Genomic DNA, 26,474 nt, shown 5'->3' on the forward strand with positions numbered 1-26,474 from the left:
TTCTCTAATTTTTGCCCCCCCTTTTTTTTTTTTTTTTTTTTTTTTTTGTGGTACCCGGGCCTCTCACTGCTGTGGCCTCTCCTGCCGTGGAGCACAGGCTCCGGACGCTCAGGCCCAGCAGCCATGGCTCACAGGCCCAGGCGCTCCGCGGTATGCAGGATCCTCCCGGACCGGGGCACGAACCCACGTCCCCTGCATCGGCAGGTGGACTCTCAACCACTGCGCCACCAGGAAAGCCCTGCAGTCCCTTTACATTTAAGAAAAATTAATCTTAGTGGAATGAATCATTTTTATGGGAGCTTAAATTTGTCAGGAATTTTGTATAAGTTGTACTGTACGCTTGCCATTGCCCTTTTTCATTTGTTTTCGTCCTTTAATAGTCCTATCGCAGAGGTTCTTCAGTGTTTGCTGGAAAGCAAGGCTTCATCACCCTCCGTGATCTGTTCCGATGGGCTGAGCGATACAGATTGGCTGAGCAGACGGAGAAAGAGTATGACTGGTTGCAGCACTTAGCCAACGATGGTATGCTCTCAGCACATGCTCTCTAACTGTGGACTTAGGGCAGATTGCATGCTGTGTTAGTACAACAAATCTTGCCCAAATTGTCGTCAGTATATATATTTAACTAGGCATTGCAGGAACAGAGCCGTTCTCCCTCAAGTCCTGACTGATGTTGTAAGTGGTCCTATTTCTGCAGGCCTCTGTGCTGTTATGTTTTGGTTGCTAAGGTTTTCTCACTCTTAGCTTCAGGTGGCTACCTGTGGGAGTCAGGATATGGACATAACACCTTTAGGAGTTTAGGCAGGTGGTTGGTGGGGGTCTTTGAGCACCTTTTATCTGCATTGTGGTGACCATGGAGAGTTATGCTTGCGCCTTAGAGACGTACAGAAAACTGACGGGTTGGATAATACCAGAGTTCTGAGCGAAGGTAGTTACATCATCTGAGACTCAGGTTTGTTTACTTTGGTTTAATCAATGGGAAGAATTTGTATGTTCCTCTCTGTGCTAGCATAGAAAGCCTTTCTGAATCTTCTGAATTGAAAAGTCTTGATGAATCCTTAACAGGGTGGTTACTAAGCGTGGGGAGGAAATAAAACTGACCCATGAGAGTTACATTTTCTCTTCGCTGGGAAAGAGTACAAGGAGGAGCCCCTTTTTTAAACTTTCTTTATCGAGGTATAACATAAAATGTAACAGTAAAGGGGGTAAAGTGCTCTGTTATTTCATGTGCAGCTTAATGTATTTTTACATATGTGGGTACCCAGGTAAATCACCACCTCGGGAGAGATTTAGGATATTTCCAGTACCTCAGAAGATTCCTTCATGGCTCTTGCCAGCCTTAACTCCTAGAGATAGATAATCGCTGCTCTGACATCTGTCACCAGTGATGGATTGTGCCTGAGCTTGTGCTTCATCTAAATAGTATCATGCAGTATGTACTCTTGTGTCTGGCTTCTTTTCACTCAATCTAATGTGAGATTCAGCCATGCTGTTTTGTACATCAGGACTTCATTCCTTTTAAATTATTACTGTGTTGTAACCCATTGTATGGGAGATACCGTGATATGTTTGTCTGTTCTCTTGTTGATGGACATTTGGGTCATTTCTGCTTTTTAGCTATTAGAAAGAAAAGCTGCTCTGAACATTCCTGAGTGTCATTTGGTGCACGTGAGTTCATTTGTGTTGGATTACCTAGAAGTCGTGTTGCCAAGGCAGAGTGCAGGCATATCGCTAGTTGTAGTAAGTTCTCCTGGTTTTCCAAAGTAGTTCTTCAGGTTTCCTCTTCCCAGCAGCTAATGCTCCATAGTATCAGTGTCCCTTGGTATTGACACTTGACGGTTCCTTTTTTTTTTCTTTCAAGGTTTTATGCTTCTGGCAGGCCGAGTCAGGAAGCAGGAGGAGGTTGATGTGATTCAAGAAGTCCTTGAAAAACATTTCAAGAAAAAATTGTGTCCTCAATCCCTCTTCTCCAAAGAAAATCTCCTAAAATTGCTGAGTGAGTAGGCCATCACATCCAGAGGAGAATAAATTGAATTGTATTCATATTAGAACCTAAATATGTACTCTACCTTTGATAGGTAAATTGTCTACTCAGATATCCACACTGGAGTCTAAATTCAGCCACGTCGTGTGGACCAAGGGCATGCGGAGACTGGCGATGCTGGTGGGAAGGGCGTTGGAATTTGGTGAACCAGTGCTGCTGGTTGGAGACACTGGGTAAAGTGGGGAGACAGTAACTCGTTTTGAGGGTTCAGTTCAATTCAGTAGAGTTCATGTAGTGTGTGCCCTTCTGGATAAGAGACATGGTAGGGTGCTGTGTTTTGGGGAAGGGCCCACTGAGCCAAGGGACAGGCGCCCTGTGTTGGCTAGATGCCCTGTGTTGGCCAGCAGTGTCTGTGGCCAGAGCTCCCCTCTCTCGTTGACTGGGGTGTTCGTGGGTGTGTATTTGGAATTCATGCTCCTTGTTAATCTGGTGTGTATCTCTTAACAGGTGTGGGAAAACTACTATCTGTCAAGTGTTTGCGGCCTTGGCAAAGCAGAAATTATACTCGGTCAACTGCCACTTACACATGGAGACATCGGACTTCTTGGGGGGGTTGCGACCTGTGAGACAGAAGCCAAATGACAAGGTTTGTCCTGAGCAAATGATAACATGTTCATTTAAAGAATTGCAGTCAGCTCTGTGCGAGAGTCAACTGTGGGATTTTATTCCTGGTGGGGTGTACAGGTTTGATACATGCCTTATCTTCAGATTTTCACTGGTCTACAAGGGACCTCCACAAGCATCCTGTTAGGCGAGATCTATTCCTGTTCTCCAGTCTTTTTCTGCAGAGCAACTCCAGCAGACGCCCACCAGCTACATGTGTATTGTCTTGTGGAGCCACCTGCCCTTTAATTTCGCCCTCTTCTTTTCCAAATTATAGGAAGAAATGGACACATCAAGACTCTTTGAGTGGCATGATGGGCCTCTGGTTCTGGCCATGAAGGAGGACGGCTTTTTCCTCTTGGATGAGATCTCCCTAGCCGACGACTCTGTCCTGGAAAGACTCAACAGGTACACAAGTGTAAGAGGTTTACCCTGGGTCTGGATTTTATAGATATTAATTCTTGTACGCAGTAATGTTCCCCACAGGTACACTGTATTCAGTAACTGTTTGAAAATGATGATGAGCTATTGCCTTTTTGGCTTTAGCACTCAGTGTCTTTAAGAGACCTAGTTTTTCTGTTTAGCTGTCAATAATCAGAAAGATGGGACTATGGGAGGATAGGGCTAAAACAAACAAGCCCAAGTTAAAACTCTTTTTTAAGGCAAATTATGTGGCCATTATCTTAATTTTTTTTTTCAAAGAACTAGAATCAAAATCCTGGATGTTACAGCTGTAAGGCCTCTCAAAACCCCAGACCAGGACGCTGACCCTCCACACCAGACTTGGCTGGCCACATAGCCCCCTAGCCGCATACTGGTGTCGGATGTGAGAGCATGTGCATGAGTAAGAGATCAGGCTTTGCTGGAGACATTCAAGCAAAGATGCCTTTCCAGAACAGAAAGGAACTCATGCATCAGAAAAGGTGACTAGTGAACGTACTGAAAGAATATGGCTGCACAAATACTGAAATCTGATCAGATAAAACAGTTTAAGAAGTTTCTCAAAACCTACACAGTAAGCCTACGGTAAACCTGCTTTTTGCAGTGTGAAAGACTTCAGGACAAGAGAAGTAAAGCCTGAAGTGACCTCACCTGCTCAGAACATTGCTTCCAGAAATGTTTAAAAATGACACGAAGGATATCAATGAGATTTCAGGAATATCCTGTTCAACAGAATGAAGCCCTGATAGCCAGTGCAGGATGCCTTGGCCAACCATGTAGATAAGTCCCGATGGACGGATCCCTGATGAGATACCGGAAATGAGGGCTCACCTAACAGAAACCGCCCGAAAGCAGTAGCCACCGTGTGAACCAGCCATCTGTCCTGACTGGCAAATAAGAACCACTGGAGAAGCAAAATTGCTATTTACCAGAGTAATCAAAATAAGTCTTGTTGTGCAATGAAAATAGTAAGATGCAGCATTTGTTGAGACCTTAAGACTCAGCAGCTTGGTCACTTGATTAGAAAAATAAATCATTGTTTCTTCAAAATAGGTGTTCAGCCATGAGATAGCAAAAAAATTATATTACTAAAAGTAAAATAAATGGAAATAACCCCGGGGGGAAAAAACGAAACAGGGACTTCCTTGGCAGTCCAGTGGTTAGGACTCCACGCTTTCACTGCCAAGGGCCCTGGTTCATTTCGTGGTCGGGGAACTAAGATCCCGCAAGCTGCCTGGTCAGAAAGAAAAAGAAAAAAAAAAAAACCCAAAACAGAAAACCTCAGATCAGTGTGAATCTTGATGAATACCTGTGTTTCTCTCTTTATCGAGGTATAATTTACATATCATGAAGTGTACCTGTTTTAAATGTATAATTCAATAAGTTATTTTTTTCCTTTCTTCCTTTTTTTTGGGGGGGGGTTGTTTCTTTGTGTGTAGGGGGCTGGGGGGTTGGGCGGTGGCCACGCCGCACGGCTTGTGGGATCTTAGTTCCCCGACCAGGGATCGAACCCCGGACCCCAGCAGTGCGGTTGCCAAGAGTCCTAACCACTGGACCGCCAGGACGTCCCCTAATTCGAGTTTTAGTAAATTTACTGAGTTTTGCAGCCACCACAATTCAGTTTACATTTTTATCATCCCAGTAGCATCCCTCCTGTGCATTTACAGTTTATCTTTGATGCCACCTCCTGCTCCAGGCAACTCCTCATCCACTTCATGTCTGTATAGATTTGTCTTTTCAGGAGATTTCATATAAATGGTCTCTTCTTTAACTTTGCGTCAATGTTTTGAGGTCCCTCCATGGTATAGCCTATATCATTAGTGTGTTCCTTTTTGTTCCTCATAGTATTTCATTGTGTAGATAATACCATATTTTTTTATCTATTCACCTCTTCTTGGTACTTGGGTTGTTTCTATATCTGTGAATAATGCTGCCATGAACACTTGTATGCTAGGCTCCCATTTTTTATTTAATTTATTTTAAAATATTTATTTATTTGGTGGTGCCAGGTCTTAGTTGTGGCTCACCGGCTCCTTAGTTGCAGCAGGTGGTCTCCTTAGTTGTAGCATGCGAACTCTTAGCTGCGGCATGCATGTGGGATCTAGTTCCCTGACCAGGGATCAAAACCAGGCCCCCTGCATTGGGAGTGTGGAGTCTTATCCACTGTGCCGCCAGGGAAGTTAGGCTCCCATTTTTTAAGAAGTTAGGCTCCCATTTTTTAAAACAAGTGTCTTGATGTAAGTGGGAAAAGGAATTCTTTTTCTTTTGATCAGAACTGTTGTTCCACTACATAGGAATAGGGATAACTATTCACTTTGAAGTTTGTGGCAGGAAACCATTAACTAAAGTGAAAGCTCAGCAAAGGAGATGACTTTTTTTTCCCTTTTTGAGAACACTGAAGACCACAGAATAGAATACAGAAGGCTTTTCTAATCTGATATTCTCCAATTTTTCTTCTAGTGTCCTCGAGGTGGAAAAGTCTCTGTTATTAGCTGAGAAAGGCAACCTAGAGGACAAGGATAATGAGGTAGAGCTGTTGACTGCTGGGAAGAAATTCCGTATCTTGGCAACCATGAACCCCGGGGGTGACTTCGGGAAAAAAGAGGTAAAACTGTGCTCTTGAAGCATAATTTTTTTCTGCCTTTTGACCTCAGCTCACTGTACCCATAAATACAGTATGTAAAAATGGGTCTGGAATTTTATGTGGTAAAAACTGAGTAAAAGATAAAAATCCAGAGAGAGCCATTATAAGGTTGAAAAATAATTCTGACAGATAAAACGTTTCCTTATTTGATGTCTCACTTTTGTATGTGCCTGAAATTTCATTATTTCAATCACTTTGCCTGGCTTTTTACATACCTTAAGTTAACAAAGTCTCATGAGAGCTCTGTGTGGAAGTTATTACGCTAGTTTTATGGATGAGAAAAGTTGAAACTGAAGTTTATTCTCCCGTTCTGCTTCTAGAGTCTACTCTGTTAAACACGAGAGTGGTGATATGAATGACTTAAAGTGACAAAAAAGCAGTCACAGTCAGGATCCTGTCCTGGTTTTGCAGGTGGAGAGTATCTGTTCCCTCAGGGGTCGTGTGGGTCCCCCTCAGACTGTTGGTAAAGGAAAGGGTGAGGGTGATTTCTTCTGTTCAGAAGGTGGTATGAGGGTCCCCCAAGCCCCACGGCTTCCAGGCTCACGAAGCCTCTCAGTGGAGAAGTCTGCATTGTGTGTGGGACCCTGGTGTGTTCAGGTTAGGGAAAGGGTAGTGTGGTAGTAGATCAGGATGATGAGCAGAAATGGGTTGATCGGGAGTGAAAGTAGTTAAGATTCTTGGTAACTTGGTGGCTGCGTGAAATATGGAAATGATATTTAGGGCCTGATTTTCCTCAGTAGGATAAGAAGAAAGATGATCACTGTGCTTTGGGAAATGTACTGGAGGGAAGAAATAACATACAGCACAGTTTCAAAGTATGAAAACAGGCGCTGTGGCACATGGAAATAGCACAGAAAGATCTGATGTCAAGGATGTATGTGTTAACTTGCCTGTCAGGTTAGCTTAAGTTTTTTTTAGACAGAGATTGCCGGCTTTTACCGAAGGGAAAGATAGCTTTTGGTTCTGCCTGCCTTGCTGCAGAGGGAGGTGGGATCCTGGAACCATGATCCTGCTCAGCCGAGATGGTGCTGAGCAGCACATGCGACCCCTGGTGCCTTTGCTGAGCTGCTCCTGGGTCCAGGCGTTGCTCCTGGTCCTGCTGTGCTAGGCCAGGTAGGCGGAGGATGGAGTTGATCTGTCCAGTAAAAGAAAATCGTTGGTGAACTTTTGTGAGCGGGTGTTATCTGACCTAGGGGGAGGGTAGGATGAATCCAGACTGAGGGCAAAGGCCCTGAGACTGGAGGACTAAACAGTTCTTTGTCATACAAGAGGTAAATATATACCTGTTTGCAATTTCACTCCCTTTGAGCCACATCAAAGTTTTCTCCTTCTACTTCAGACAGCTCTCCCCCATGGGAAGATAGCGTTTATTTTCTCCAAACCACCAGTCAAGTAGCTGAAGGGAAAGTAAAGGGAAGGGCCTTTGCTTAGGGGAAAGTGTTGGGGTTTGGAAGTCGTCTACGGGGGCTGAATCCTTCTTGCACTACAGACTCTATAAGACCTTGAAGTTCTCTACCATGATTATAAAGAAAGGGGTGGTAGTACGAGCTCGGGGAGTGTGGTGGAGATAATGAGATGACATGTGGAAGGAGCTGGACAAATAGGTGTTCAGTGAATTATAGACAGTAGTAGAGGTGATAAAAGAAGCATTGGGTACCTGCCACATTCACAGCCAGCATTCATTCAAAGGATTTGTTTTCTAGCTTTCCTCATAGGTATTAAATTCACATTAGAATTTGTGTTCTTTGTAGCTGTCTCCTGCCTTAAGAAACCGTTTTACAGAAATATGGTGCCCTCAAAGCACAAGCCGTGAAGACTTAACTCAGATTATCAGCCATAATCTTCGCCCAGGATTGTCTCTGGGCAGAACAGATCATAAAGGTGAGAGTGTTCGGGTGGTGCCGGTGGGGTGGGTGTGTGTGTTGGAGGGAGGGGAATAGCATGTTTAGCAGTAGGTGTGTATGGCCTGTTCTATGGAGAAGTGATAACAAATAGAGAGATCTAAGGAAGACGTGATACTAGCCTGTTGCCCTCTACCGAAGTATCCCTTCTTCACCTTGCTTCCATCACCGGGTTACTACGTTTTAGCTTTCTGATTGTTTCACCTGTCGGCCATCTTTATGTATAAGGCATATTTGTTGGCTAAAGATAAGGAAATATGGTTTAAATTTTAATCATTACCACCGTTAGAAAATGTTCATAGAATTTTAAACTACATTTCCTTAGTAGTTGTCACTTTATTTTATTTTAAATTTTCCTTTTATTATGAAAATTTCAAACACAAGGAAAATAGAGTAGTATTTTAAAAGTTCTCATAGACTTGTAACCTAAATTTAATAATTCTTAAAATATCCAGTAAGAGCCAAAACATTTATTATACTTTTTTTTTTTTTTTTTTCAAATTGAGCCTAGATTGCCCTGATTAATCCCATATTCTCGGCATTGAATGGGCTAAATTCAGGACCTAGATCTGGTTCTAAGCCTTAATACAAACCCTAAAACAAGTAGTTTTTTGGATCATTTTGCCTCTCTGTCTTAAAGAATATAAAAGGATGTCTGCTTCTTTGAGATTGAGGTTCATGGATATGTTCAGCTTTTTAAAGGCACGCTAAAGCACAGCTTCAAAAACAGGTAGGATGGCTGTGGAGAGTAGGTGCATGGGTCCCAGCCTCATCTGTGGTATATTAGGAAAGATCGGCTCTTTAGTCACCTGAGCACAGACTTCCTTTTAAGAAGGGCCTTTACTGAACCTCAGTATTCACGGGTGTACACAGTGCTGTCTGAACAGCTGGAGTTCCCCTGGCTCCACCAATATCACAGCTACTCAGTGGTGCAGAATTGACTAAGCCTGCGATTCCCAAACTCACCTGGACAACTTGTTTAAATACAGCTTGCAGGGCCCTGCACCCAGGGCTTCTGATTCAGTCGGTCTGGTGTAGGGCATGAGAATTTGCCTTCCTAACAAGTTCCCAGGTGGTCCAATAATATTGGTCTATAGCCCACAATCAGAACTTGTGTGTTACCTTGGTTGTGTGCATTGGTGCACTTATGGTGAAAATTCAACTAAAAAGAGGAGGAGAAGACAGAAATTGTTAAGCTGGCATGGTTTGTCTTTCGGCTCTGGGTTGGGACTGGGTCACCCAAGGAAGTAACCTCTGAATCTCATATGGGCTGCTTACTCTTCTGAGGAACTTGGATTGTGATAAGAATGGCGGAGGATGCAACTGCTGTTAAGCTGCGATGTTTGCTGCATCATCGGTGCTTTTCATGTTTAACTGAGCAAACTGTTCCTCCACAGGGCATAAGCACTGGGACCCCTAGGACTTATTCTGAGCCTTATGGCTTGTCCTTAAGGAGCTTGTTTACTCCATGCTTTCCAGGCTGCATGGCAGCAGACATCCCTGGGGAGGCATTAGAGACCCTGAGGGAACATGGAGCATGAGGGAGAAGTGGCTTAATAATTTATATCAGTCTTTTCATTTGGAAATGGATCAGGGTGGCACAGCATAAAAACATTTTTTAAATTGTGTAATATAAAACAGGAAATTAGGGAGTTCCCTGGCAGTCCAGTGGTTAGGACTCCATGCTACCACTGTAGAGGGGCACAGGTTCGATCCCTGGTTAGGGAACAAAGATCCCACGAGCCGCACACCGCCAAAAAAAAAAAGGAAACTAGACATAGCTTTTCCCCAGATTTTCTTTAAGGATATATATGATTAATTGAATTTAATATTTCAACTATTATGGATTCTAAATTGATTTAGGGTATTTAAGATATATTTACTGCATCGTCTTAATGAAAATATAAATACCACTGTGGGTACCACTTACTTTCTCTATTATTTTTGGTTCACAAATCTCTATAGTAGTATTATGCATACATGGATAATATAACAAAAAAAGATTCTGTAATGAAACCTTTTCTATATTTGACGTATTGATGAAATTGATGTATTTAAAAAAAAATTGATCTCTGAAGGGCATGTGGGCTGCTTTTGCCATTCTCAAACTCTCATTGACCAGTATTTCTCAAAGCATTCTCTTTTCATTAAAATGACATATTGTTCAGAGCTTTTCTTTGAGTTGTATTTCTAGAAGTAGAAATTAGGAACTTCCGAGCTCCCATCGGTTGTGGCCAGATTGCTCTCCAGAAAGTTGGCCCCATTCACAGTGCTGCCAGCAGCTTAATTAGTTCCCTGACTAGGGATTGAACCCAGGCCCCAATACTGAGAGCGTCAAGTCCCAACCACTGGACTGCCAGGGAATTCCCGTCATTTTTTTTCTTTTTAATTACAATGAAATCTGTTATTTTATCCTTGTTAATTTAATGGATATTCTAAAATTTCATTTTCTTTTATTACTAGTGAATGGAACATTCTCTGTAGTTTATTTAGAAATAACTATTATTTTACACATTGCTATTTGTATATTTTTGCATAATATTCCTTAATATATTTATCATGTAGGTTTCTCTTTTCTGTTATCTTCAATATTTGTTGTTAAAAAATACATATCTGGGGCTTCCCTGGTGGCGCAGTGGTTGGGAGTCTGCCTGCCGATGCAGGGGAAACAGGTTCGTGCCCCGGTCTGGGAAGATCCCACATGCCGCGGAGTGGCTGGGCCCGTGAGCCATGGCTGCTGAGCCTGCGCGTCTGGAGCCTGTGCTCCGCAATGGGAGAGGCCACAACAGTGAGAGGCCCGCCTACTGCAAAAATCAAAAAACAAAACAAACAAACAAAAATACATATATGAACCCATCCCATCCACTTTATCTCTGATGATCTTCTGTTTAATAGTCATGATTTAATTTCTCTTTATTAATGGATAAATTATTTCATTTTCCTTAAGTCCTTGATTTACGTCAGATTTTTTCCACTCTGAAATGTGGATCCAGGTACTCATGTTTAACATCTAGCTTTTGAAACAGTATTTAATTTCTTTCCTCGTTAACTAGACTTTCCCCCATGAGTTGTCATTTTACGTTCTTTCTTAAGATTTGTGTTTTTTTCTGTAATTAGTGTTTTTCTTCTAACCAGTTTGCAGTGTAGCTTGAAAGCTGTTACTGTATAGTCTACTTTTTATTACAGCAGTGCTGATTCCTCATCATAGTTTCTTTTTAAAAAACATTCCTTGGTATTCATACTTTTTAGATAAATGTTTACTATTGACTTTAGAAGTTATATGAAGTACTCTACTAAATTTGATTGTCATTGCTTTGAATGTCTGTGTATGACTTATTTTGTTTCCAGACAAATATTTTACAATATGAAATTGTGAAAATTAGAACAGTCATTAACTTGAACCACGAAACATAATTTGTGAATCCTCTAATTTGCTAAATTGTGATGGATGAACAGATGGACCAAACAAACAAAAAAACCTAGACTAAATGCCACTGAAATCATGATAATCCCCATTCCACTGAATCAGCTAAAAATATAAATAAATCTGTATGTTTTCTAAAATCATTGTGTCTTGTCTTCAAAATTGTATCTGAACACGAACCAAATGAATACTTTATTTCTTTGAGCTGTTTTCAGGGTGCTTTCTTAGACTTTAATTCTCAAAGTTTTCTTTCTGGTGTTTTTTTGTTTGTTTGTTTTGGTAGGGGTAGAATGCTGTTCTTGAACCCTATGGGAATGTGATTAAAGCCGTGGACCCCATTTGCTTAGAAAAAGTATTAATGTACATTCACAAAAATTTGCATATAATCTCATGAAACATAGATCCCTTTTAAACCATCAGTGGGCCCCAGGTTGCAAATCCCTGTCCGGCGTCTTCCCAAACAGCAAATACCTTTGCTTTCTTGTGTCTTAGGGGCTGACATAGCTGAGGTGATGCTGGATTTCACTGACTGGCTGACCCACCAAGAGTTTGGCCGAAGGTGTGTGGTCAGTATCAGAGATATCCTGTCCTGGGTTAACTTCATGAACACAATGGGGGAGGAAGCTGCTTTGAAAAGGCCGGAGACCATCTCCACAGTGACGTCTTTTGTCCACGCCGCCTGCCTGGTGTACATAGATGGAATAGGTTCAGGTATGTTGTCTGTTAGCTGGTGAGAACAAGGGGGTGAGGGTAGAGGGGACTGTGAGGTGGAGCAAGCCCAGACCTCTGAGCCAGATGCCTTTAACATTTCCAAGACTCACAGTGGCTCTCTTGTTCTTTTACTCTTTTTGAGAGGCAATTGGTGTAAAAGATACGCGAAAACTTTTCGTTGCTTATAGACCAGGGATTTAGTAAATGTGAAGCAGCGCTTATGATAGAAAGAAGGCTGCTGGGAGCGCTCGTGCTCCTGAAGAGCGTCACATGGCACCTCTGAATGCGGTCATTCAGAGTTCACGGGCCTGAATCCTGTGGTTGGTTTTAAGCTTACTACAGTTTTATTAAATTTAACGTTTAAGTTTTTTTCAGCTATGAAAATTAGAAATACAGCCCACATGACTAAAAGTACCATATTAGTTACTCTTTTCTCCAGACTGATTTCTCACAGAGTGACTGGAGTGCTTTACTGAATAAGCTGCTGCTGAATTGATGACGTGACAGTTGTGGGGAGAGGGGAGTCACACTCCTTCTTAGGGCTGGTTATACTAGCAATCGTATTTTGGCTGTGATTCAGGAGCCCGTCCTAGAGTTCCTGCTGAGTGGTTGTGAAGCTGGGTGCCCTGCTGTTGTTTGATGGACCAATCCTCTTCCTTTAGGGGTAACTTCATCTGGGTTTGGTACAGCTCTCTTGGCTCGCAAAGAATGTCTGAAATTCCTAATCAAGAAACTTTCCAAGGTCGTCCGACTTACAGAAAGTCAGAAAAACGAATTGAAGATTTATGACAGACTCAAAGCCAAAGAATTCACTGGGATAGATAACCTTTGGGGAATTCATCCATTTTTTATACCAAGGGGTAAGAATGATTTTAAATAAATAAGATTCTCTTCTTGTGGTTTACAAATACTTGACCTTTATTGTGACTTTTAACTTTACTATATCATGATTACTTTTGAACTAGATATCTGAGTTAGAATCTGACTTGGCGTAATCATAATTGTGTGAGTGGTTAAAAAATATATAACAGGCATATAAAAATAGAAAATACAGTCTTTAATACATAAGTAAATTGTCCCATAAAAATGCATTTATATGTTTATTATTTGGTGCTCAAAACAAGACCTTTCCTATAGTGGTAATTCAGCCCATAATGTTTCAACTATAGAACTTTATCACCTTTTACAAAAACAGTTTTGTGAACCCTTGAGGGCAGGTGTCACTCATCTTCCTGTCCCTGGCATCTGCCACATAGCCTAGCAGTCATAGGCATTCAGAGAATGTCTGCTGAGTGAGTGAATGGATGAATAAATGAGTGATTAAATAGGAAATGCAGGTGGATTTCAGTTCTAATCCTTGCTCTTATTAGGTTGCCTCTGTCAAATATTTAAATGAGGCAGTTATATTAGATATCTTTCCAGGGCACTCTGGACTTTTCGGATCGTTGCTTCTCTAGCAGAGTCATCTATTTCTTGTCCCTTCTTTCCTCTCTGTGTCGAAAATTGTTGAGTGCCTGGAATGTGTAGAGGTGCAGTGGCAGTTAGCGGGGGTTCAGTGGTGAACTAAACCAGCCTAGCTTCCAGGCTGAATGGAACATTGCCTCTTTCCCTCTCCCTCTTCAACAGTACTGTCTTCATCCCTGATGGGGTTCCCCCGTGATCTAACCATTAGGTCCCTTCCCTAAGCCATCATGGTAGTATTCAGTTCTCTCGTGTAGGAGCTGTGTGCTTGTGGCCTGGGACTGGGGTGGTCCTTGCTTCTGCTTCCGTAGCTGAGGTAATAAATGTTTTCCTAGCCCCACTGCCTCCAAACTGATGTACCAACAGCTTCTGCCAGGAGACATAGTGGCATAAATATTAAGCCTTCTAAGACTGTTATTAGTCCTGCACTTCAGCTGTATTATGGGTTAAGGATGCATCCTGAATTGTCTTGGTGGCCTAAAAACCTTGGATGAAATTGTTTATATGGGCTTATATACCAAACGTCCACTTGACTTTTAGGAAAATACAAGTATAAGGTAAATTGTACAAGTACATGTAGTAGTAATTCCAGGTGTAGGTTGTGAAAGGAAAGAAGTATGCTTGCAGTTTCGACCTATAGGAGTATGTATAGATGTAGGTGTAGGAAGTGCCGAGATCTGTGTAGTAGGCACAGTTGAAGAAAGTATGCTGCTGGCTCTTCCTGGAAAGCATTTCATGGACCCAAAAGTGAGGAAATATCAAAATAGGGCTAAGCGTTTTCACCACAGATGGTACTTCACTGACTGACAGTCTACTTGGTGGATTCTTTTAATCTCCAGTTGATATATATGTATGATTTGGTGATGTCCAGCTTATATGTGGCTTTTCTTTTCTCCACTTCAGGACCTGTCTTGCACAGGAATAATATCGCCGACTATGCACTCAGCGCGGGCACCACAGCTATGAATGCCCAGAGGCTCTTAAGAGCTACAAAACTGAACAAACCTATCCTCTTGGAGGGCTCCCCTGGTGTGGGCAAGACGAGCTTGGTGGGAGCCTTAGCCAAGGCTTCAGGCAACACACTTGTCCGAATCAACTTGTCAGAGCAGACGGTAAGCTTAAGTCATGCTACAGCTGATGGGGGTAGGTGTAGGGAGTAATGTTTTTATCTGTTTTTTGTTTGTTTTTGTTTTTGGTTTTTTTTGTGGTACGCGGGCCTCTCACTGTTGTGGCCTCTCCCGTTGCGGAGCACAGGCTCCAGACGCGCAGGCTCAGCGGCCATGGCTCACGGGCCCAGCCACTCAGCGGCCTGTGGGATCTTCCCGGACCGGGGCACGAACCTGTTTCCCCTGCATCGGCAGGCGGACTCCCAACCACTGCGCCACCAGGGAAGCCCTGTTTTTATCTATTTATAGAGTTTTCTAGCCAGAAATAATCACGATGTCAGAACCCCAAATATTTCGTGGTGATAAAGACCATAGCAACATGACCCACAAACCTAATTCTCCTTTTGTGTTCATTAATAGATGACACATGTAGTAGTATTCTCTCTGGATGCTTTATTGTAATTCTTTTTTTTTTTTTGCGGTACGCGGGCCTGTCACTGTTGTGGCCTCTCCCGTTGCGGAGCACAGGCTCCGGACGCGCAGGCTCAGCGGCCATGGCTTACAGGCCCAGCCGCTCCGCGGCATGTGGGATCTTCCCAGACCAGGGCATGAACCCATGTCCCCTGCATCGGCAAGCAGACTCTCAACCACTGCGCCACCAGGGAAGCCCTGTAATTCTCTTTTGAGAGGGAATCACTCATTTCAATTTTTATTGTAACACAGCCTCTCTATTTTTGTCCTTTCTAAAAATATCAATTACAGATAAAATGACCCTTTAAACAATCGTATGAAAATATGGGACAGAGATGACAAATTAAATAATCTCCTGGGATGGGGTCTGGGAGGAGGGCCTGGGCATTGTTTTTGGTGTGTGTGGTTTTTGTTTTTTAAGGTCACCAATTTATTTCCAAGTACATCCAATGTTGAGAACTGTTGATCTAGAGCTCCAGTTGATAGATGCTTAGACTATTGTGATGATAAGATGCTTGGGGCATATCTGGGCTCCTGGTAAAGAGTTCTGGGATTGATTAGTTCTCTCTTGGGGGTAAGACTAAAAAGTGGTACAAGGCCTAAGTATTTACCATTTTACGTTTGGGGTCTTGGGATCTAGTTCATTTTCTGTGTAATGTTGGCTTTTCTCCATTTCTTCCTCCTCTCAAAGGACATCACAGACCTGTTTGGAGCAGATCTACCTGTTGAAGGTGGCAAGGGAGGAGAGTTTGCCTGGCGCGATGGCCCCTTGCTGGCAGCCTTGAAGGCAGGCCATTGGATTGTGTTGGATGAGGTGAGAGGACGGCCCATTGTGCCAACGTGGGACTACAAGTGTGAGAAATGGGGGTGGGGGCAGAACTTTTCGAGGCTTGAGGGCATTTCGCAATAGATGATCATGCTCTTGGCTAGTAAAGGCAAATTCTCTGATGAAAAGAATCCTCCGTGGTCTCTTTTATGAATAAGAAAAGTCACTTGTCAGAAAGCATATACAGAACTCCCCCCATGTATAGGGTTGGCCAGAAAGTTCGTTTGGGTTTTCCCATACCATCTTACGGAAAACCAAATGAACTTTTTGGCCAACCCAATATAACCTACAAACTCGCCTACTTTCGTGAGCTAGCCTCCAGAAAAAGTGCCTCTTCACTAGTTTTATGCTCTAGTCGCTGGCAGGCTTGCTGTATTTGTATTTATTTTCAGAGATAAACATAGTTTACAAATAGTGCCAACCACCTCATTTCAGCAGAGAGGCTGGGGAAAGTTATAGTAGGAAGAGACATAGAAAAATGGTGAGAAAATGGTCAATGTTATATGTGCACATGGGATAAATTAATGACCAGAAAAACAGAGCACATCATGTGATATGTGATAAGTGTCGAATCTCTGACTGACAGGTAGCTAGAGAGATATGGAGAAGTGAGGCACAAAATAAAAAAATTGAAGGTTGTGGCCAAAGGATTTGAGTTAGTTCGGGATGTGCAATGTCAGTTCCGGAAAAGGGGAGCAAGTGGTTGTGTAGCTTAAATGATTTGAGTGATGAAAGTGCCACAGATGACTTTTGACACAGACCCCGGCAGGTTCCCTAGATTCAGACTCCCCTTGCGTCTGCAGTAAGGGGGATGGATTTCTTTTCTGCTGAGCTGCTTCCTAATTACCAGACCTTAAAGAGAAGGAGGGTTTTGGTTTTTGTTTTATTCCCCCCAGATTTTTTTGAAAAAGATATGTGATAGAATAATCATCAGCCAGGGAAAAAAGAGTGCCCTGTTTCAAAGCTAGAAGACTACTGACCATAGTCATATTTTGTGGAAATGCACATAGGGCCTGCAAGGCATTCTGGCCTTGCAGTCACACATAAGAGCAGCTTTTAGAACTTGACCTGTATGTGGGTATATAGCAGAGTTTGTGTTTTGAGTGCTTATGTAAGCATGACACTTGAAATTCTAATATAGTCTGATTTTTGGCCCATTTGCATTTTACTGATTCACGTCTCACAGTTGAATTTTTCCATGTTACGTAAAAACCACCCATGCTTCACATCCCTGAGCTCTGAGCTTAGCATCTGAGGCCCTCCACTCAGCTCTTTTCATTTCTGGCGCTCGCACAAATCCTCGTGTTTGTTCTTGTTGTTCACAAAACTGTTGGCCTAGTTAGATCTACTTTCTGTAGTTTATATCATGACTTTGAAGCCCATTTGGAGAGTTTATTCAGTATTTGAGCTGGGAAGGATGTTTATTTAAGTATGTAAAGAGCTATCTTACTTCACCTTAAAAAAATCCCAGAGCGAAAGTGAGATATCTTTGTATTGGAAAGTTTCTTTTGTAAGCTATGATTTATAAAGTAGGCCAGTATAGGAGCAGATAATGGATACAGTTTTATTTTTGAGACTAATTTAACTGCTTTAAAAAAATTTAACCTACATACTCAGTTTACTTCAAATTATTATTACTTATTATTATTTACTTATTATTGCTATTTTATACACCCCAAATTTCTCTAACATATATATGAAATAATAGGATGAGTACACATCAGTTCAGCTTGAGAAGCAGAGTGTTACCAATGTTGCTTGAACTCCTTCCCCCTTGAGGATAAGACTACTTTTTGTGCATATTATTCTTTTGCTTTTTGTAGCAGCTATACAGCATATAAAATAAGTATATGGTCTTTCTTCTCCAAATAGCTTAACCTGGCTTCGCAGTCAGTCTTGGAAGGACTCAATGCTTGTTTTGACCACCGAGGAGAGATCTATATTCCTGAGTTGGGAATGAGCTTTCAAGTGCTGCATGAGAAGACGAAGATTTTTGGTTGTCAAAATCCTTTTAGACAAGGAGGCGGAAGGAAGGGCTTGCCCAGGTCTTTCCTAAATAGGTTTACTCAGGTAAGATTTGCTGTTGCCCCAGAAACCAAAGGTGGTGTCGGGGCAATAATACTGCTGACACATAGCTATGAGGGTGCCCACTCTGAGAATGAGACAGGCTCAGTGTAATGATCTGCTTCTCGATTTCATATCTTTATATGTTGGATATCAGTGTGACTGATTCCCATAATCACTTCTCTCCTGCTGCGAATCCTTTGTCTTAGGTCTCAGAAGCCCTGGTATGTTATCAGTTGGAGGAAAGTAAGATGACCACTGTCTTGAGGATTCTGTTACTGTGCTCAGAGATTAAGGCCAATCTCTGACCTTTTCAAGTGTATTTGTGATCTGTTAGAACATTAAAAGATTATTTTATAATGAAAATGCATTTAAATCTAAGTAAAATAAAGTATAAAAAACTACCATGAAGAAGAAAAAATCCAGTATTCTCCATACCAAAGTCAACCACTATTAATAGTTGGTATCTTTTCTTATCACCTTTATTCTCATTAGCAGCAGAAGGTGTGTGTGTGTGTGTGTACACATAGGCTTACATGTTTTTTTTGTTGTTTGTTTGTGGGGTTTTTTTTGCGGTATGCAGGCCTCTCACTGTTGTGGCCTCTCCCGTTGCGGAGCACAGGCTCTGGACGCGCAGGCCCAGCGGCCATGGCTCACAGGCCCAGCCGCTCAGAGGCATGTGGGATCTTCCCGGACTGGGGCGCGAACCCGTGTCCCTTGCATCGGCAGGCGGACTCTCAACCACTGTGCCACCAGGGAAGCCCAAGCTTACGTGTTTTAACATCTTTTTTCAAAGTTTGGCTAATGTAGTAGCTTGGAAATGCTTCTAGATGTTAGCTTTCCTTTATGCCCCATCCCTTGATAATTAAGAATTTACTGAGTATCTTTTAAGAAATTTATTATGAAAAATTTCAGACATATTGAGAAGTTGATCAAATTTTAAAATGAATGCTCATATACCTACCATCTGGATTTTTTAGAGCATTTTACATAATATATAGGAAGTTAAAATTACAAATATACTTAAAAAAATTACTTGCATGTCTTTCTCTAATTAACTAGAATGAAGCTAACAAGAAAACCCTCTTTTGCTCTATATTTCAAAGATTTTATATAATTCCGTATCCTAAAAATGCAAGAAAAGAAATTTCTATAACTGAAATATATATATTACTGAGGTATTACTACTTTGGTGTTAAATAAAAATTTTACGTAAGTCACAGTAGTCATTTCTGGTGTTTGGTAAAGAGAAACGATGTCATTTTTTCGTGTTATTTTTGGATTTTCTAGGTCTTTGTGGATCCCCTTACAGTAATAGACATGGAGTTCATTGCCAGTACTCTGTTTCCAGCCATTGACAAAAGTATTGTTAAAAAAATGGTTGCTTTCAACAACCAAGTAAGTACCTACGTGTATTATTTGTTCTTTGTTTTTCTGATTTTCTCACTTTCTCAACATGGAACACTAAATTACCAGTCTCCGTAACTAAGATAAATCACATAGACTTCTAAAAGTTTCTAGTGGAAGGCAAGCTACTCATTTGAGGGTTACAGTAACTCAGTTCTGTTGCATGTATCATTGTCAATGCTTACAGGGTATTCCTGGCATTGAGAAGTCTGGATTGGGAGAAGGAGACATCTGAATCAAGCCTCTTAGTCTCTGTTTTGGATTATGTATGCATTCACGGTACACTGATAGTACTTAATGCAGTGCCTAGCAGTGCTACATGCTTTCCCAGTAAGGGTATTTTCTTTTTAGATTGATCACGAAGTGACTGTCGAGAAGAAATGGGGACAAATAGGAGGACCCTGGGAATTCAACCTCCGGGACCTTTTCCGCTGGTGTCAGTTGATGCTAGTTGACCAGTCCCCTGGGTGTTACGATCCTGGTCAGCATGTGTTTTTGGTCTATGGTGAAAGAATGAGAACCAAGGAAGATAAAGAGAAGGTGAGTTTCATACTTGCTCTTTGCATTTCTTTCCATCTGTGAGTTGATTTCTTCCTGAGGGACAGAAGGGGCGTGTACTCGTTAACAATACCAAACCCAGTAAAGCTGCTTGGAAATTTAGAAGTTACGAGAAGAAACTAAGCATTCACCTGTCTCAGAGTCTGATAGTGTAGTTTGCTTTGGAGGACACAGTTCGCTTGTCCATCTAAAGCCCCATGATTGCAGACCTTCTTTAACAGTATTGCCCTCCATTAATAAAGGCTTGGTCTTTATCACCTTTCCAGGCACAAAAGTGAGAAGCAGGAGGAGACAGGTGATAACCAGTAGAAGAGGAGGGCTTTTTACTTTTAAATAAATGTCAAATTGCAAAGTATTTTATCTAGAAAAGATAAATAGATGAAAAGAGAGAGGAAATTCTGTATCTAAATGGAAGTAAAAATATCCCTTTGTAAGTAGAAAACAACACCAGAATTTCCAATTTAGTAAACCAATAATGTGTGTGTTGCTTTGTGGTATTTCAAGTCCAGTTCATGGAAAATTCACAACAGTTGCAGGTGGGAGGTGCTGTCATGACCTCTTACAGATGAAGATCCAAGGCTCAGAGTCATGGAATCTCAGTGCAGCAAGTGGCAGAGCCAGCTCTCTAACACAGACCTTTCCACTTTGCCTGCTATTCCTTCTACTGTATCGCAGTTGTTTACAAACAAAGTAACTTACAGATTCATGTGAGTTAGAAACAGTAACCTCCTTACTGACCTGAAGATGTGGCTGCCTGTGGCACAAGTGACTTTTACACACTTTCATTCGGCTACTAAGAGCACAGATCCCCTTTTATGTGGCATCCAGAGTCTAGCCCAGTGTTAACTCATTTATTACATGCAAATGGCTTTCAGTATATTAGGACAAGATGTTCAGTTAGTTTTTTTTTTTTTCCACAAATTTTAATTCACATATCATCAGCTAGTATTTTAATTTCTTCATCCACTTACTGGTTACAGTATATTAACTGTGGCAGGACTGGCCAGTGTTGGGTAATTGATGTTGGTCAGATGATGAGTCACTGTAGGGTGTGGAAGGTTTCCATCACTCCTCCAGTTCATTTGCTGTAGTTGACCAAATGTTTTCTGATGGGGGGGGGGAAGCTAAGTAAAGTAATAATAGAAGAAGAGGGGCTATAGAAGTATTTGTAATTTTAACTCTGGTATAATATCAGGGAGAGGAGATGATCTGCTGTAGGGTGGGATATAAGGTCAGAAATCGCCTGGACCAAGGAGTAGGTGGTGGGAGCATTTTCTTCTGTGCTGCTTTCAGGCTTTTACTCAGTGTTTGATACTCATTATGATTTTATCTTCGTTGTTTTTATTTTCTGACTTCAGTATACATTGATGAGTATGAATATTGCTGCTTTGTTAGAAACGCACAACTTGTTGTAAATATTTTGGGTGGCTGGAATCTTTGTGGCTGCTATGGGCTAAATTAGTGTTTTTTACACACCCTTATCTTTTCCCCTGCCCAGCTCCTCTCAGATTAAAAAAAAAAAAAAGTGCAAAAATGAAGTACAGTTAACAGGAAGTTTTTAACAGTATTGCTGCTAAGGAAGGGATAAGTGACTGTAAATAATCAGTCAGAGAAATTACTTTGCTTGTCCTCTCTACATAAATATTTAGAAGGATAACAGTGATTTTGGAGTCAGACAGGCTTAGATTTGAAATCAGTTACCAACCGTGGGCAAATCATGTAACTCTCATGAATCCCCTAATCCATATCTATAAAACGGAAATGGAAATACCTATTTTGCAAGGGTATTAGGATCAGAAATAATATATTAAAGCACCCAATATAATGTTTGGCACATGGTAGGTACTCAGGAAACAGCATTGTTCTTCATAAACTTCATGTTTCTCTTCTCTTCTACCTTCTTTAGGTGGTATCTTGAATGACGAAAGCAAATTCATTTTTCATCTTAAGATTTACCATAGTTTCTATGGCTTTAATTTATGGTATATTCTCACTGGAATCTCAAAATAATTTGAGATTATGTGATTACTCTTAAGCTTCAGTTTACTTTCATTCTGAAGAATTAAATGCAATCTGTCCTTTTTATAAGAAAATTCAAAAAGATAAGGACTCAGAATATTGTCATTCTCCTATTGTGTTCATGTTTACTAGTATTCATTCTAGAAGGTTTGGCTCAGAATTTGGTGGAGTGATTTGTGTTTTGATTGTATCATCTTCTTCCTTTAGGTCATTGCTGTATTCAAGGATGTGTTTAATTCAAATTCTAACCCGTACCTGGGAACCAGACTGTTTCACATCACTCCCTGTGATGTTCAGGTGAGGAGAGGAGGATAATCCTCTTTCAGTTTTCTATGGCTTCTGCTCCCACTCGCAGGCACACTTGTGAAAACTCACCGGCATGTCTTTTTCAGCTGGGCTACTCAGTGCTTTCCCGTGGCAGCTACGTTCCTCTCCCGACTCGCCGGCCCCTGTTGCTTCTGCACCAGTCTTTACAGTGTCTGGAGTCAGTTATGAAGTGTGTACAGATGAGCTGGATGGTCATCCTTGTGGGGCCAGCCTCAGTGGGCAAGACCAGCTTGGTTCAGCTCCTGGCACACCTTACTGGTCACACTTTAAAGATCATGGCCATGAACAGTGCAATGGACACTTCGGAGCTTCTGGGTGGATTTGAGCAGGTAACTGATCTGCCTCTGCATTTTCAGGCAGAACACAGTAAACCGTGTGGTCTGGCTGGCGGTCTTTTGTGTTGGTGGTAACTACAGTAGCAGTGTTCTGTGATCCTGGCCGTGGGCTGTGCTGGGTTCACGTGCTCTGGAAATTGCAGGTTGATCTCATCCGGCCGTGGAGGCAGCTCCTTGAGAAAGTGGAGGGCACTGTCAGGACCCTGGTAAGAGACAGCCTCCTCGTCAGTGCTGATGATGCAGAAGTAGTGCTGCGAGCCTGGAGTCATTTCCTTCTGACGTATAAACCCAAGTGTCTTGGAGAAGGTGGTAAAGGTGTCACAATGGAGATCGTCAGCAAGCTGGAAGCAGTGTTACTGCTTATGCAGAGACTCAACAATAAAATCAACTCATACTCCAAGGCAGGTATGTGTGTTTGGGTGTGTGTATCAGACACTTACCATTAGTGTCCACCCACAGGTAATATATTTGTAAATGCAATGCCCATAATTTTTTTAATGAATTTAATGATTATTAACAATCAAAATTTGGAAATCTTTGTCCTAGGAAATGAAATGAAGCTGATGTAAAGTATTTAGAATTGGTGATCCTAAACAGAGAAAGCAGGAAAGAAATTGGTTACTGAGTTTGATTTATTCTGTGTGTAATCAACCACAGTGACTTGTATGTAAATTTGGTTTTATTTTTTGTTGGCTTGTTTTTTAAACCTGTTAATAACTTCTCAAGAAATCGAGTATTTCAAACTGAAGAACGGAAGTCTAAATTGATAGCTAGGAATCTATTTTGTATAGAAGGTGGAGGAAATTCCTCAGTTAACCTGGAAATATACAACTCTCATCTTGTAGTGCAGCTTTTTGGGTGGTTATGAGCATGCCTTTAGGGAGAATTGATTAAAGGTTAAGGCCTGTCACTAAGGTTGTCTTCCTTTCCAAAACCTGCTCTTAACTGTTTATTCCTCAGTTATTCCTTGGGAATAGTTGAGTCCTTAGGGGTGAAGAAATGAGACTCCCCTCTTCCCACTGTGTCAACATTGTATCCATAGCTGTGGGTCAGATAGTTTACTTTCTTAGTTAAGACAGTGATTTCAATGTTGTTTTGATCTGTCATTTTCCAATTCAAGCTCACCATTTGAATTTGAAATTCTTTACTCATTCATTCAAATTAATAGTATGTTAATGAAGTCTTACATCACTTTATATATTTTTAAAAGATAGGTATTGTAAAACTCACCATTGAGGTTTGAATTCCTACTGAGTGGTAGACACTATGTTAAATATGTTTACTTTTAACCCTCACAACAACACCATATTACAAGGAAAAATGAACCCCATTTTATACATGAGGAAATGGATGCTCACAGAGGTAAAATAACCTGCCCAATGCCTTCTTGCTACCAAGTGGTTAGACTAGGTTTGGGCTCCAGTCCTCTCTGACTTCAAAGCCTGGAATCTGGTGTGTATGGATTTCTTTCATAAGTCTGTTAAAATGTAAATATCTAGGGAAGTTCTCACAGCCCATTCTCAATACTGCGCTTTTTAAATTTTATATATTTATTTTGCTGCATCAGGTCTTAGTTGTGGCATGTGGGATCTTTTGTTGTGGCGCGGGCTCTTCGTTGTGGTGCACAGGCTCTAGAGCACTCTGGCTCGGTAGCTGTGGTGCACGGGCCTAGTTACCCTACAGCATGTGGGATCTTAGTTCCCCTACCATGGGTTGAACCCGCATCCCTCGCATTGGAAGGCAGATTCTTAACCACTGGACTGCCAGGGAAATCCCAATACTGCTTTTTATTTAGGATTGACTTTCATATTGAGTGATTCATTTCTTAGAGATATTGATAGAGTGGAAGAGGCTGGATCTAAAACAGTTTGTCTGCTACTATTTTACTTTTGGTTAAAAATGTCTTTTCTTCTTAACTTTATATCTTTTAATGTCCCTATGATGAACATGTATGACTTTTAAAATCTATTCTAGTTTCATATTTTATCTTAAATCTTTGTACATATTGAGCATATATATAATAGCTCTATTAACATCAGAATGCAGCCCTTAGGGACTTAAAGCAAGAAAATATATCTAGGAATTTTTATTAGATTCTGGGCATTTTGAATTTAATTTGCTAAGTGCTGCATTTTGTTTTTTTGAGGTTTTCTTTGGGGGGAATAAGGCAGTTGAGTTCCTTATGGATCATTTTTATCTTTTCAAGCTTGCACTTAAGCTGTTTAAGGTCAAGTCCGGAGTAACCTTAACTGTAGGGTTAAATTAGCCCCACTCTTGAGGCATGGCCCTATGGCATCTCTACTGAAGGTCCTGTGTGTTCTGTGGAGTCTCTTTGCTTTGACTGGTGGGAACTGGAGTGTTGTTCAGCCCCGTGTGAACTCTGAGAATTGTTCAGCTCACAGCTCCCCGATAACTGTCCTTTCCTTGGAAGTTTTTGCTCATGCTTGTGGAGTTTCAGCCTTCACATGCACGTGTAGATTATTATTGAGCCAAAGACTCCAGGAGCCCTCATCTGGATTTCTGGAGCCATCCCTTTGAGTAACTCTTGCCTTTTGAGCACCCTGCCCCTCATTCTAGTTGCTCTAGTCTCCCTGTATTCAAGTCTGTGACCTCAGATCATTGAGGCCTTGGGATCTGTTTGAGTTTCCCCTCCCCGCTTTGCAGTCTAGAGGTTGCTTCCAGGCAGAAAGCTGGCCATTATAGGACCTCCTTCCTTCGGGTGTCACGGTCCTGTACTGTTTTCCAACATCGGAAAGCAGTTGTTTCATGTATTTTACCAGTTTTCTAATCGTTAAACACTGGGAGGTTAAGTCTCAACCTTACTATTCCTTCATGGCTAGAAGCAGAAATCCAACATGTATTACCTTATGATATGAAAAAGGGTCAGGAAACAATTTCTTCTCTTTCTTTTTAAAAAAAAATTAATTTATTTTATAGGAGTATAGTTGATTTACAATGTGGTGTTTCAGCTGTACAGCAAAGTGATTCAGTTATATATGTACATATATTCATTCTTTTTTAGATTCTTTTCTCATATAGGTTATCACAGAATATTGAGTAGAGTTCCCTATGCTATACAGTAGGTCCTTGTTGGTTATCTGTCTTATATAAGGAAACAATTTCTAATAAGAAAGATCAATTGAAAAAATTCTGGGAAAGGACTATCTAAACTATGAAGCAAATAAATACCGGTTGTTACTGTATATGATATGGTCATTACAAAGGATGCCCTGTTTAATGACACTGATTGCATTGTGCCGACTTAACAGCACTTTACTATAGTATAAATGCAGTAATAGGTGGAAGACATTATCCTTTCGCATTTGAAAAATTAAAACACATAAAGATAATTTCCCTTCTCCATCACCCTTGAGTCAACTTTATCTAGCCATTCATTCAGAAAGCCATTAAGTATTTTCTATCCCCAAACCTAATTTTCTTACTTGTTTTGTTCAAACAAAAACGAAAATCTTTTTGTTTACCCTATTACGAAACTTTAAAGAACTGGACCAGAAGTTTCCAGGCTTCTTTAAATAAACTCTGAGTTTTTTATTTGTTTGTTTTTTGTTGTTGTTGTTGTTTGCGGTACGCAGGCCTCTCACTGTCGTGGCCTCTCCCGTTGCCGGAGCACAGGCTCCGGACGCGCAGGCTCAGCGGCCATGGCTCACGGGCCCAGCCGCTCCGCGGCATGTGGGATCTTCCCGGACCAGGGCACGAACCCGTGTCCCCTGCATCGGCAGGCGGACTCAACCACTGCTCCACCAGGGAAGCCCTATTTGTTTGTTTTTGATTGCCCTGGTTTGAAATTAAATACTGTGACTGTGACGTTTCAGAGTTTGCCAAACTCGTGGAAGAGTTCCGAAGCTTTGGTGTGAAGCTTATGCAGTCAGCCAGTGGCCGAAGCTGTGGCACGTTCGAATGGGTTGACAGCATGTTGGTTCGGGCCCTGAAGTCTGGAGATTGGCTTTTGATGGACAATGTTAACTTCTGCAAGTAAGGACCTTCTATTCAATCATGAGTGGGTCTGATTGAAATTTGAGATATGCTTGTCAAAGTAGAAACCCAGGTGGAAGCTCTGGTTTTGTTTTTCCTTCCTCCCTCCCTCCCTCCCTCTCTCCCTCTCTCCCTCCCT

The 26,474-nt window shown here is 41.5% G+C and overlaps 1 protein-coding gene and 1 pseudogene across 1 annotated transcript in view; both read left to right on the forward strand.

Moving 5' to 3' along the window:
- The window catches only part of MDN1 (midasin AAA ATPase 1), a 157,476-nt gene that overhangs the window by 57,794 nt on the left and 73,208 nt on the right, over positions 1-26,474 (forward strand). Inside the window, exons 27-44 of the mRNA XM_024731782.1 lie at positions 381-522; positions 1,862-1,996; positions 2,079-2,217; positions 2,492-2,630; positions 2,925-3,055; positions 5,549-5,693; positions 7,484-7,613; positions 11,550-11,768; positions 12,431-12,628; positions 14,133-14,341; positions 15,498-15,620; positions 17,505-17,702; positions 18,987-19,094; positions 19,455-19,643; positions 21,888-21,977; positions 22,073-22,336; positions 22,486-22,747; positions 26,176-26,335. Coding sequence (XP_024587550.1) covers positions 381-522; positions 1,862-1,996; positions 2,079-2,217; positions 2,492-2,630; positions 2,925-3,055; positions 5,549-5,693; positions 7,484-7,613; positions 11,550-11,768; positions 12,431-12,628; positions 14,133-14,341; positions 15,498-15,620; positions 17,505-17,702; positions 18,987-19,094; positions 19,455-19,643; positions 21,888-21,977; positions 22,073-22,336; positions 22,486-22,747; positions 26,176-26,335 — 2,981 coding nt within the window. The remainder of the gene's footprint in view (positions 1-380; positions 523-1,861; positions 1,997-2,078; positions 2,218-2,491; positions 2,631-2,924; positions 3,056-5,548; positions 5,694-7,483; positions 7,614-11,549; positions 11,769-12,430; positions 12,629-14,132; positions 14,342-15,497; positions 15,621-17,504; positions 17,703-18,986; positions 19,095-19,454; positions 19,644-21,887; positions 21,978-22,072; positions 22,337-22,485; positions 22,748-26,175; positions 26,336-26,474) is intronic.
- On the forward strand, positions 3,597-3,872 carry LOC112390741 (mitochondrial import inner membrane translocase subunit Tim9 pseudogene; annotated as a pseudogene).

The sequence above is a fragment of the Neophocaena asiaeorientalis genome, unplaced genomic scaffold (genome assembly GCF_003031525.2).
Source record: "Neophocaena asiaeorientalis asiaeorientalis breed wild unplaced genomic scaffold, Neophocaena_asiaeorientalis_V1.1 scaffold232, whole genome shotgun sequence".
Lineage (NCBI taxonomy): Eukaryota > Metazoa > Chordata > Mammalia > Artiodactyla > Phocoenidae > Neophocaena > Neophocaena asiaeorientalis.